This window comes from Cynocephalus volans, chromosome 15, assembly GCF_027409185.1.
Source record: "Cynocephalus volans isolate mCynVol1 chromosome 15, mCynVol1.pri, whole genome shotgun sequence".
NCBI classification, from domain to species: domain Eukaryota; kingdom Metazoa; phylum Chordata; class Mammalia; order Dermoptera; family Cynocephalidae; genus Cynocephalus; species Cynocephalus volans.
Genome location: NC_084474.1, coordinates 4327103 through 4341159, shown reverse-complemented (window position 1 = coordinate 4341159; position 14057 = coordinate 4327103). Strand labels below are relative to the sequence as shown.

The window sequence follows — 14057 nt, the reverse complement described above, 5'->3', positions numbered from 1 at the left end:
CAGTAAGAACAAAATAGTTAAAATTTAAATTCTTCCTCATTAGTATAGTGGTAAAAAAAATTAAATTAAATAAAAATTTAAATTCAGTAGCCAAAATTTAACTTATTAGTAAATTTTTTTTTCTTCCGTTTTTGGAAGGCTACAACTATATTTCTAAATCTAGTTATTGCACACAAGATTAACATATTAAGGGAGTTCTCCAGTAATAGTAACAATACAGGTTTCAAGGTGAGGACAAATTATAGTAGTTGCTTCTCACTGAACCTTTTACTTGAATCATCTGACTTTTGAAAATATGAAAAATATTACCACTTAATTTTGTTCATTTTTTTTATTGTGGTAAAAGTTACATAAAACTTCCATTGTAACCATTTTCTTTTTTTTAGTGTACAATTCAGTGGCATTAAGTACATTCACAATATTGTCAAACCATCACCACTCTCCATTTCCAGAACTTTTTTATCGTCTCAAACTCTGTACCCATTAAACAACAACTTCCTCTTTACTCCCTTTCCCCAGCCTCTGGTAACCTCTATTCTACTTTCTGTCTCTGTATTTGCCTGTTCTAGGTACTTCATATAAATGGAATCATGTAATATGTGTCATTTTATGGTATACCACTTGATTTTTTAAAAATGTTTCAGTATTATAGTTGAACATAAGTTTTGTGTATGCCCATCTTTGCTGCTACTATAACAGAATACCACCAAGTGGGTAATTTATAAAGAAAAGAAGTTTATTTGGCTCACTGTTCTAGAGGCTGGGAAATCTAAGGTTGTGGGGTGTCATCTGGTTAGGGCCTTCTTGCAGTGTCATAACGTGGAGGAATGGCTGAAAGCAGAAGCAAGCACATGAGACAGGGAAGAAAAGGGGGCTGAACTGCAGCAGTAGTAATTAACCCACTCCCATGGTAATGGCATTAATCCGTTCATGAAGGTGGAGCCCTCAAGGCCCAGTTACCTACCAAAGTCCCCACCTCTTACCACCACCACAAATGGCAACCAAGTTTCAATATGAGTTTTGGAGGGGGCATTCAAACCATAGCAATGCCTTATAGATATTTTGTATTTAAGTCTATGGAAGAATGATGTGCCCATTATTGCTTTATTGCCTAGTGCATGTTTGAGTGTTACAGGGAGTCTTATATGAATTATGTGCTTCTTCCATATGCTTTTAATATTGGCTATGCTAATAGTCTCAATAATTTCCAGTGGGTATAAAACTTGAAAGTTTTCATAGCTTTTAAGAAATTACGTAAGTTTATTGCATATTGATAACTTATAAAATGATATCTTAGAGATTTCTGAAGTCATAAGTCAGAATTTAAAAGTGTAATTTTTTGGCCATGAAAATTTTGGAAGTGATAAATTCTAGAATTTATCATTCAATTAAATCTTGAAAGAACTAGAAATAATTACATATAACATAAAAGTTATTGATTGTCCTTTATGTCAGTGTTTAAGGACAGAGACAACATAAAGGTAGATTTTGAGTTTCCCAGAAGATATTAGAAAATGGAGAGAACTATAAGTTCATCATGACTTTTTAAAAAATTAAAGACAAGTCTTAGGGGGAAAGAAGTGAATATTGGACTTTAAGATGGGAGTATCTCAGATAATGTATCTGGATATCTAGCAAATGTCATTATTTAAGAGATTCTAAATGATCGTTTCTAAAAATTCTTTCATTTCATGGTTATAAACCTCAAGTAACAGATCATTGGGCAAAATTCTTACTGTTCCTGTCTTGAAAAGTCATTTCCAAAAGCTGTCAGAATGTCTATTTGTTAGAGCATCTACAATGTGTTTGTCTCAAGGCTGCCATCTGCTGATTATTATGGAGAGCTCCACATAGTGCTTAAGGTGATGTAGAGCAACAGATGATAAAATCTCAGTGCTTCCTGCCACAAGTCTCCCCCTACTTTTGAGAAAATGAACGGAGGTGGGTTGCTGTGTCAGAAATCTTATTTAATTATTAATGGCCATGAACTCACTTTGTGAGATTGCTTTGTAAACAGTAGAGCATTTACATATTATTATGATTATTATTGAGCAATAATTCATACCTTTATCAGGCTCATATCCAACTCATTGTTCTTTCTATATAAGGTACAATTTTTCTTTTTCTTTCTAGTTCTACAATGTAATTTAATTAATTATTCAACAATATTTATTGAATACCTGTTATATGCAAAACACTGTTTTCAGTACTAGTAATGCAGTTCTAAACAAACAGATAAAAATCAGAACCTTCCTAGGGTTTACATTTAGTTGAGGACAAATAATAAGATACACATATACACGTCAGTTAGTGAAAAAGGTTGAGGAAAAATAAAGCAGCAAGGGAGCTATGAATTATTGTGGTTGGTGGCCCATTTTGAAATGTAAGATGGGGTGTTCAAAGAAAACCTTACTGGGAAAGTGATTTTTGAGTAGAGATCTGAAGGATCTAGGGACTGGCATTCTACATAGATGGAGAGCAAATAAATGCAAAGGCCCTCTGGCTAGTTGAAGAAAATGCAAGCAAGGAATCAGGAGTATGATGTAGGAGGGAGAGAGCAATGAGAGGAGGTCAGAGAGGTAAGAGTGGGGGAGGTGGAGGAGGACTACTGCAGATCACATAGGTCCTGTGGCTTTAATCTGAGATGGAAGCAATTGGACTGGAGAGTTTGGGGCAGCCAAATGACATGCTTTGATTTACCTTTTAACAGGTTCAGTCTGACTGCTGTATGTAACGGTGTGTAAAGTCATTTACTACAACCTTCTTATTTTATTAGCTGTAGGAACGGTTTATTTTACATAGATAATGGGAACAATAATGTATAAGAATAAAGCTTGGAGAGGCCTGGAAGCAGTGATTATATGGCATATTCTCTGTCTCTACACAGATTTTTAAAAATTCTATTCACAGATTATCAGTTATTCTTATTTTGTGTTTGTGATACAGGTGATTGAAATGAGCTTGTAGAGTTGTACTTGGGAGATATTATGATTATTTCTTCTATCCATCCTGTAACCACCTTAGTACATGTCAGGTTCAAATCTTATAGTGAGCCCAATGTAGTTTTAGCCTGGTCTCACTGGTTTTCATGCTCATTAATAGTCTGGGAATGAGATGACCTGGAGTTATAATTTATTATGCTCTTAAAAATATAGTCTGATATATTCTAAAACAAATCACCGTGTACTGATAGGCAGTGCTGTTTGATCAACAAATTAAAGAAAGCTGCATAGACTGTGTCTTAATCTAGATGATTTATTTGAACCATTTTTTGCTTGTAGCTCATCAGCTAAAATGACTAATTCCCGAAGTACTGTTACTCTTACCCAAATTGCACTTAAACAGAAAAAATAAACTGAAATTATTGCTTAGTTAAAATATCATGATCGTTGTCAGTAATAGTATTTCTCCATGGATTCAGTTTTGTTTTGTTAGCTGAAAAACTACATTTTTATGCTTGATCCTGTGATGTCAAAGAATGACCGTCTTCAGTGGGAAATGTGTAGGTTAAGGAGAGATGGCTGCACTGCTATGTATTACTGAAACTATCTGTTTTATACATTTTGGGTCTGTTTGGACCAATGACTTTATTTGACCTAAAAAATTGCTTTTTCAATCTCATTTTCACACTGTGTATTAGTCTTTTTTGTTTTGCTATAACAAAATATATGGAACTGGGTAATTTACAAAGAAAAACGAAATTTATTGCTTACAGTTTCTGAGGCTGGGTAGTCCAAATTCCATCTGATGGTGGCAACAGTGACCCAGTGTTCTCACGTTTCAAGATGATGGAAGCAGAGAGAGAGCAAGAGAGAGAGAAAGACAGACTCTCCTCTTCTTTTAAAGCTCTCAGAACCATGCCCCTCATCTCTCCAAGGCTCCACCTTTCAACTACCATAATAGGTGTTAAGAACCCACCCTCTTAACAGTCACAGTGGAGGCTAAGTTTCTAATACATAAAACTTGGGGGACACAATTCAAGCTTCAATGAATTTTAGGAGGACAGTTCCATCCAACACACACTGTAAATAACAATACTGTTTAAACTTAAGTTGTCATTACTGGGACTAGCATATTGTTTTGTGTAGTGCATGGACTGTGGTCATTTGATAAAGGCCAGAATAATTAAAAATGACTGTCTACACAGCTCCAAGTAACCAGGCAGCCAGTTTGTCTGAATCATGGTGCCCTACCCCCACTTTAATGAATAGATTTGAATGGCCTCAATTAATTTGGTTTTGGATAGACAAAGTCTAGTTATATAAAGCATTGGTCATATATAAAAGAAATATTGACAGCAGTAATATTACAGGGAACATATAGATACAGTTTTGCTAGGTATGATTTTTCAATACCTTTTTTTGCCTTTAGAAATTTTACTGTCTAGTTCTAGATGATAAAGATACATGTTTGAAGACACAGGTTACTGCATAGGTTTAATTTTTTAAGACTACGTGTCCTATGATGAAGAATAACAATAATTTGTTTTTCAGACTCTCTTTTTTTAATCCTTACATATTTGCTCCCTTCAGGACTAACGTGATCTAATCTCTCAGAAGTGGTAGCAGATTAACCAAGTATTCTGCTACACTTACATGTCTTAATTATGGTAATTTAGTTTGAAGTTGTGATACTGGCCCCAGTCTGCCCTGTAGCTTCCTATCCCAATATTAGTAGGCTTCTCCACCTCTTTAGTGATTGCAGGTTACATAGGATTCTTTATCCAAACCCAGTTTTTTTCCTTTTTTAACCAGACTGCTGAAGTGATTAACATGCTTTATATGTGAATGTGGTACTCTGACATACTATTAGTAGGTCTTGACATTAAATTGTGTCCATATGCCCCTAGTAGTACTACTTTTCTGTCCTCTCTCCCTGTTTTACAAAGAGGGTGGGAGTGGAGAGAGACCTAGGAGTTGATACATTCCTTGATCTCCATTGTCTTTAAGATGATTTTTGTTCCTTATTGAACAAATTTTTCTACATGAAGTTCTTTCTATCTACTCATACCAGGATCTCTGCTTTTTGGGGAGTGGGGGGCTGTTATTTACCAGTATTATTTTCCCAAAATTTTATCTTTGCAGAACTTCCCTTTCCTATCTTGGGCACATTTCTGATTCTTTTAACATCTTGCTTTCCCATCTTCTTGACATCCTAACTCCATTTTGTTTGTTGTTACTTTCTTCACCTCTCAACTAGAATGTAAGCTCCATGACAGTAGGGGATTTGTCTGCCTCGTTACCACTGTACCCTCAGTGTCTAGAACAGTGTTTACTAAATGTTGAAGAGTTCATACACTAAATGTTAAAGAATTTACCCTTTGGGGTTTCCTTCGTTAGCTAGAACTTTATACTTAGGAAATCACAAACTCTTAAGTTCCACTGCGAACCACAATCCTACTACTTCTCCAATTCTTTCACCTACTACTGAATCTTTGTCTGTTTCATCTGGGTTGTTATGGCACCTGACCTCTGCATCCTTCCAGTCTGTCAGCCCCTTCTGCTCATGATGTCCATCTTCAGCTGTGTGACCCACCATCGTAGAAATGTTATCATTTGCACGCTAGTGGCCTTCACCCTTTTTACTTACCTTGTCAATCTCCAATCAGTTCAAGCCTTCAGAGGTGTTAAAAATTTTATTTATTTAACCATTTTGATTGGAATTCCTTTGAATCTTAGCTTCATGATTAGAGCTGATTGACAGTTTTATTTTCCATCAGTAATTGATTCCCTAACACCTTCCAACAAAGAGACTTCCAGGACTTCTCTGCTCTCTGTAAATGCCCAAACCCTTACCTTTCTACTTCTCTTTTAACAAGTGAGCTTGCCTTCTGTTTTAGTGAAAAGTTGGAGGTCATTTTTCAGAGGCTCTTTCAACTTTTCTCTTCCGTATTTTGAATTTATTCTCTCTGTCAGCACATGCTCTTCTGATTATGTCTTGACTGAGGAATGTGTGTCCACTTTCTCTTTTGATAGAAGGTGTTTTTGTTATCTCTGTTCTTGGACCCAACCTGTTTCACCTCCAGATTTCCTCAGTCAGCCAACTAGCTAATCCCTGCCCCACTTTTAGCAGGTGATTTTATTATTTTTCAGAAATGATGGCGGCTATTAGAAATGGGCACCCTCAACTTTTTCCCATTCCCTCCATCTCACCTACAAACAATACACCATTCCAAACTACTAAAGCCAGTCCCCATACCCATGCTTAAAAAGCTATCCTCTTTTCTAAACCAGTGTTATCCGATAGAACTTTCTGTAATAATAAAATTGTTCTGTAATGGTTCTATCCAATATTGTTAGCCACTAGCCACATGTGGCTATTGAGCACTTGAAATGTAGCTAGTGTGACTGAGGAATTAAACTTATTTTAATTAATTTAAATTTAAATAAGCCCATTTTGTGGTGACCATCATGTTGCACAGTGCTACTCTAGACTTTACAAAATAATACGTTCCTGTTATTTCTTGTTTCTTGCATCTCTTTGACCATGTTTTTCTTCTCTTCCATGTTTAAATAGGTTTACTCTTTCCCATCTTGAAAACCTAGAATATATTAAAACCTTTGCCATTTTCTCTTTAGCTGTCTCTTGTCTGCTCTCTGTCCCTTTGTGGCAGTTTGTTGGTTCTGTAAGGTTAGTTCTTATCCTGTCATTGAAAAGGGCTCTCTTCTATTGAGGTTTCCAACTGCTCCTCAATTGCAGAATCCAGTAGATACTTTATCTTTTCAAAATTATTTGTTGATTGCTCTCTGATTCTTGAGGCTGGTCTTTTTGGTGTGTTCCCCCGCCCCCCAGTGCTCCTAAACATTGGTATTTCTCTATCTCAGACTTCATCCCATTTTCCCACTCTCTCTCCTTGCACACAACCCTTTTCTACCCACCTTCTCACTGGGGTGCTGTCAGTTATTACCTGCATGATGATGTTTTAAATTTATCTCCAGCCTGTTCTTTCTTCTAAGTTCCAAACCCAAATGTCCAAATCACCATTGTTATTTCTTTCAGAATATTCCAAAGGTACCACAGTCCAGCTCCATATTATTTATGAATTTAAATTTAACTTTGTAGTTAAAACATACATGTAGAAAAGTGCACAGATTATAAGTGTACACTTTAATTACACGTAATTAACATCCATGAAACCACTACGCAGGTCCCAAAAAAGAATGTTATCAGCACCTCAGAAGTCCCTTTCCTTCTTCCTTCCTCCCTGGAAGAACCACTATCCTGACATAACAACATAGAATTGTATTTGAACATTACTTAAATAAAATCATAAGTATGTATCCTTTTATGTCTGTTCTTTTATTCAGTATTATTTGTGACATTCATCCATGTTCTGGACTATAATTTGTTTGTTTTCATCACTGTTTCATATTTTACTTTATGGATATAGCACAATTTGCTCAACCACAGCTAACTATTTGGATAATTATTCTTTGAGTAAAAGTTATTATTATGAATAATGCTGCTCTGAACATTTTTGTGTGTGTTTTATTGTTATATGTATGTATGTACTTCAGTTGAGTACATAGCTAGGAGTGGAAGTGCTGGATCATATGGTATGCATATGTGCAATTTTAGTAGATAATGTCAAATAGCTTTCAAAGTCATTTGGCAATTTATATTTATATTCCTGTCAGCAGTGTATGAGTTATTCTACTTTCTTATCAATGCAATATTGCTGGTCTTCATAATTTTAACCATTCCTTTTTTAAAAAATTAATTTTTTTGCATTCTGTGATGATATTGCGGAGCATTTGTGGGGGAAGGGGGAGAGGAGAAAGGGGAAGGAAACAGAATGGGAGAAGGAGGAAGGAGGAGGGGCAGGGCTGAGGTCCATAGCACCCCCCTCACTCCTGCATGGGAGCCCAGGGGGCCTCCAGCAATGGCCTGCCTGGTCATTGCCGGGCTGGGTGCAGACGTTAGAGGGGTGTGGATGGAGCCCTCGCCCCCATCCCCCACCACCCCAACTTGGGAGCCTTGGGTGCCTCCTGTGGCTGCTTGGTGGTCCTCACTGGGCAGGTTGCAGGTGTTGAGGGGTGTGGCCAAGGCCCCCAGCCCTTCCAGCTCCCTAGCTTGGTAGCCCAGGGGACTTCTGGTCCTTCTAGGTTTTATAGGTGTTCTTTGGTGATGTGAGACCTTCACTAGTTAATATCAAACTTTGTCTCTGGTCTGTGGGTATTTTTCTTGCAGTTCTGTGTTGGATTATTTGCTGTTCCTACCACTTAAACTCTGCACTGGAACTAATTTATTGTCCTTTGCTTACTTCTAAAATGGGGGAACTTCCTGTGGGGACCAGTACTTGAGCCATGTGGTTAAGCTAAATTGTTGCTTTGCTTCTGATTCCCTGGGGAAGGCTTTTTGTGCAGCTCAGGTTTTAATGGTTGACTTTATAGGTACTTCTGGGTCTTGTGTACACCACGGTTGTATAGGAACTCTGGCTGGGCCTGAGTCTTTTCATCAGTCTGCACCCTCTGCAGTTCTATATTCCTGACCAGTCTCCCCTGAGTGGTCCTATGCTGATTGGGAGGCAGATCATCTGTGCTTGCTGTGCCCTGGTGTTCTCCTAGTGGGCCCATCTCCTCTACTGCCCATGCTCCAAACACTTCCCATGGGACGGGCCATGCGCTGGTCCCTTGGGATGATCCACCAGCCTCTGAATGGCTCCTTTTTTTCAGTTGTTGTGGCTCCTCCGATGTGGGTCCACGGGAACCCTATTAATAGTCTTGCTGGCCTGAGGGCCACCAAGGCCCTCTTCTTCCCTGCAGGCTCAAGGCAACTCCATCTGAAGGGCACAGCTGCAGCTTTTGCCAGCTTCTGCTCCATGTGCTCAACAGGGCCAGCCTTGAAGCAATCGGGGCTTGAGACAGTTGGAGCGGTTCTTTCTTTCTCTCATCGTGGCTTCTCTTACCTTCATGCTCTCCTCCTCCTCCCCTGAGCTCTAGAGGTCCCAGCTTGGCTGTCGTTGCTTTTTAATAGTTGTAAATTGGTTGATTTGTGGAAGAGAGTGACGTTGGGAACCACTGTTCTGCCTTCTTGACCAGAAGCAATTTTAACCATTCTTGAAGGTCTGTTTCCTTGATGACTAACGAAGTTGAGCATCTTTTCTTATATCACATGTTCTATGTGTGTTATTCATGTATTTTCTGTGGGGAAATACCCATGGAAGTATTTGCCATCTGTTCTCTTGAGTTGTCTGCATCTTCTTTAATGTAGGAGTTCTTTATGTGTTCTGGATGTGAGCCATTTGTTGTTTAAATATATTGTTAATAGCTTACATTCTGTGGCCTGCCTTTTCATTTTCTCAATGTTGTCTTCCTAGTCATCCATCTTCCTTACTGTGCTTTGTTGCCCCAAGTCAGTTAGCCATTAGTTTTATCTTTTAAATATCTCTTATTTCTTTTCTTTTCAACCTTCCTTTAGCCATTGTCTTAATACAGGCCCTTGTTGCCTTCCAATCCATTTTTTACTGCTTATAGAATGAGTTTTCCAAGATTTAAGTCTTGGTCATACCAATCCTCTGCTTAAAATCCTCCAGTGGTACTTTAGAGGCTGTAGCATAATGCTCAAATCTCATGACCTGTCTTCTACTTTCTTTCTAGGACTTCTATAGAGTTTACTTCAGGTTTTCACTCCTGGATGAAATCCTTCCTGACTTTATTCTCCAGTTCTTTTTTTGCATTCCTTCTTGGAGGAAAGGATGTGGTAGTCTTCACCATAGCCTGAATTATGAACACAGTGTCTAGCTGTTCATTTCTCATTTAATCTCTTGGCTAAGCACTGCTCTCAGCTTGTTTGTGTTGAACTCTTTGATGTGATATTCCACTCAACTCTCTCATTGATCTGTTTCCTTTTCAGGCTTTTCCTCTACCAACCACTTAAGCATTGGTGTTCTGACTTTAGCTATCTTCTTTCCACCTGTTCTTCGTGGGAAAACTCATCAAATCTGATGGTTTTAATGCCATTTTATATATATATGTCTTCTAGATTTTTATCTCCAGACAAATCTCTCTCACAGACTCCAGATCCTTGTGTCATAGTGTCCATGAGCATTGCAACATGGATGCTCCATAAGCATTTTAAGCTCAGTAAGTCCCAAATTAAGCTCATATCCCCCCTCCCAAATCCAGTTTTAGATTTTTTACCTTTTGAACACTCCCATGTAGTGGGCCTGCCTGTCAAGTACTTCTATAAGAACTTAAGTCAAATAGTACTTTTGTGAAGCTTTTCACTGACACCCCTTTCCTCTACTTGATCATTTCCTTTTTTTTGTTTCCCATTGTTGTTTTGTTTTGTTTTGGGTTTGGGTTTTTTTTTGTTTTTGCAGCTGGCCATTGCAGGGATCCAAACCCCTGACCTTGGTGTTATCGTACCATGCTCTAACCAACTGAGCTGAGCAGCCAGCCTGTTTCCCACTGTTGTAGTTCTATCGTGGTACCTACAAACATTTTATTGTACTTTTTCTGTTCTCCCCAGTAGACTAAAAGCATCTTGAGGCCTTTCTGTTGCCATCCTGCACAATGCCTAGCAAGAATAGTTGGGAGCCGAATGAGAATGCCTCTGTTAAACACATGTAAAATTGAACTCGTCATCTCATTGCTTTCCTTCTAACCTTCCTTAGAATGACTTAGGTTTCACGGTTGAGGACATCACCGTCCTCAGTTACACTGGTCATGTTTAACTCATTTTCTTTTATATTACTCCCACAACTAGTTGGTTTCTAAGCCCGTTGCTGTTTCTTCCATTCCATTTCCTGGCTTCAGTTCAGGTTCTCATCTTGTCTTCACTAGACTATTGCAATCACTGTTTGCTTTACCTGTCTTTAGGCTTTCCCTTCATTTGTCTTTGATATTGCTACTGAAATTATTTTTCTCAAATATAGGTGGTTATCTCCTGGTTCAGTAACTTTCTATTGCTCTTTTTTGCCTGCAAGAAAAAGTTCAACTTTTTTTTTAATCAGAAATTTTTATTTTTTAAGCTTTATTGGTGTATGGTTGCTATATGAAAAAATAGCACATATTTAATATATACATTTTGATGAGTTTGAAAGTTTAGCTTCTTTACAACACAGTCAGTGGTAGTCTTGACAAACTGATGTAGCTGCTTCTTTTTCCTCCCTTATCACAGAAACCGTGTACTTCTAAGCACTGGCCTCAGCAGACTGCACACCTCAGTTGTTCCTGTTTATACTACCTATGTTGTTCTCTCCATCACTTCTAGGGGGCAACAGTGCTGTAGATGAACATGGACACCTAGGTTTAAACCTGCTTCTAAAACTTACAGTCTGTTGTCCTTGGACGAGCTTCTTAAAGATCCCATAACATAGTATTGGCACGAGATACATGTTTTCCCCTTTTAACTCTTCCCTTCCTCCAAACCGCAATTGGAATTTCTCTCTCCCACTGCTACAGAGCACTTGGTGTTTCTTTCTTACAGCACTTTATGTCTTCTGCCTTACTTTATTTGTATACATTACTGCTCTTCTGCTGGATCACATGCCTCTTCAGTGCTGATACTATGTTGTTTTGCACTTAATTCAGTGAATGTTTAAATTTTAGGTGAAGGATTTGCTTTGTATCATTTAGTTTATAAGTGACAAACATGACTTTTTGAAGTAAACTTTCTAATTGGTCACCACAAGGACCAGTTGTAAAGGCCCAGCCAAAACAGGCTTTATAAAAACTCACCCATTCAGTTGGAATTTTAGGGTAAAGATACAGTTGTCCTAAAGTTACACGTAACTCTCACAGGAATTTAAAACTATAATCTTAATGTCTTTATATTGATACTAAAAGAAAAGTGTTAGTACCTGAATGAATTATGGTTTTTTTTACAGCCGGTTGCTGAACCAATCCCCATCTGTAGTTTCTGTCTTGGTACAAAAGAACAAAACCGAGAAAAGAAGCCAGAAGAACTCATCTCCTGTGCCGACTGTGGCAACAGTGGTATGTGATTTCCCCCCATTCTTCTTCTAAACCATGTTGTCAAAGCAAGAGTTTGTATCCTTGCTCCTTATGAAATTAAATTTTAATTCGGTCCTGCTTTTAGGTAACTGAAATGAGCTTCTACCCTAGGGAGGGATTTGAATGCACAGTTGAAATGTTTAATTCAGTTAATTTAAATCAGGTTTTAGTTTTTTTAATAAAAAACTTTCTGTGTGTTTATTTTTTCCCATTGATCTTTATATTTCATTATTGAATATCAGCTTAAGTCACCACAATTAGTTTGAAATTATTGCTGGTTTCTTTAATAATCACTACTTATCTTTCCTGATTTATGCCTCAGGCTTTATGAATAGAACCAGGATGATAACAGATTTGCTTTTCTTGGTGGAAACTTACGTATGTCACACTCGGAAATAAAGTGTTGACACTGCAATCTAGTGAGCAATGTGGAATTCTGTGCCCTAAGAAGGACTTGGCAGAGTCTCCTAATTTGTCAGTACCAGAGATGTTCTTGCTCTATATTTAAGAATTCTCAAGACCTTACAGGAAGGCCTTAGCAAAGCATCATTGTCTTTGATCATTGGCTTAAATTTCAGTGTTTTATATCAGTAACAGTCAGGATTTAGTCCAGAGAACAGAAGCCACACTAGATGCTTAGGTGTTCGTGAAGTTGTTGGAAGGGCCAAAGAGGCAAGTTCCAGGGTTGGCTTTAAGGACTGATTCCTGGAGTATTGCAGTGCTGAGCCACCAGGGAAGTCAGTGTCTGCTTCCATCTGGAGGAGGTGGAAGCTGGAGGCCAACATGTAGAACTGTTAAGATGCTGGATTTGGCCTCTGGATCACAGCAGCCTCTGGATAGCTGTGAAGGACAAGAGGAGATACTGCTGTTTTCATGATTTTGCTGATCATTAGGAAACAGTACTAGGAGGAAGGTGATCTTTACTTCATTTCTGCCTTTCAGATATCCCTCAAACACATCTAGTTGGTAGAACTTAATTCACGTCTAGAGCCTAGGAAGCGTAGTTTTTAGCTTTTTTGTTTTTGTATATAGAAGGCATTAGAAGAAGATGGGACTAGTCTTGAGTGCTAGATGACCATATCCAGCATAATATCACAAACCAAAATGAACTCTGGATGGATTTCACAATTAAATATAAACCATAAAATTATGAAAGGTTACATAAAAATATAATGGCATGCCATGCAATGCAGTGATGGCCAAACTATTTTCATAGTGGAATTCTTTGCCCAAATGAAATCTTATGGGAACTCAAATATATAAAACATAAAAACGAATCTGTTCTAGGTGAGGTGGGAATGAAATAAAGGGGAGGGGTGTTATGTTATATAGCCTTACCTTCTGAGAAGCATTATACTTGAGGTGGTCTCTCAGTCTCTAAGCTAGGGAAGAGCACAATTTGAAAACTGTACTGGAGAGGTAACTTTTTAAGAAATAGTAGAACTTAAGAATAGTAGAATAAATAACTATTAGTTACTAATAGCTATTACTTATTGCTGCAGACATAAATTACTTCAAAACAGCAGCTTAAAGTGATGACAAACTTTCTTTATTTCATACTGTTTGTGTGGGTCTAGAGTTTGGGAGTGGCTTATCTGGGTGGTTTTGACTTTCTGTCTGTCATGAGGTTGCAGTCAAGGTTTTAACTGGTGCTGAAGTCATCTGAAGGCTTCCATGGTGGCTCACTTACCTGGATGGCAAGTTGATGTTGCTGCCTGTTGACAAGAAGTCTCAGTTCTTTGCCATGTAGTCCTTTGCATAGGAAAGGCATGGCAGCTGGCTTCCCCTGAGCAAGTATCTTAGAGAAAACAAGATGGAATCTGCAATATATTTTACAACCTAGCCTTAGAAGTCACACTCCGTCATTTCAGCAATGTCCTATTGGTCACACAGATCAACCCTATTCAATGGGGGAGGGAACTACATGCGGAAGTGACTGCCAGAAGGTGAGAATGACTGGAGGCCAGCTTGGAAGGTTGGCTGTCACAGTGACCTAGGAAGAAAAGCACGGACATAGTTACATATATGGAAGTTGATGTTGTCTAAATTGAGAATTAACATACCCCCCAAAAAGAGCAAGAGTAGTTTGGGGAAAAT

At 38.2% G+C, this 14057-nt stretch overlaps 1 protein-coding gene across 4 annotated transcripts in view; it reads left to right on the top strand.

The window, feature by feature from the left end:
• The window catches only part of KAT6A (lysine acetyltransferase 6A), a 108399-nt gene that overhangs the window by 42466 nt on the left and 51876 nt on the right, over window positions 1-14057 (top strand). For all 4 annotated transcript variants that reach the window (XM_063079120.1, XM_063079119.1, XM_063079121.1 and 1 more), the window contains one exon: window positions 11834-11942. In XM_063079120.1, coding sequence (XP_062935190.1) covers window positions 11834-11942 — 109 coding nt within the window. The remainder of the gene's footprint in view (window positions 1-11833; window positions 11943-14057) is intronic.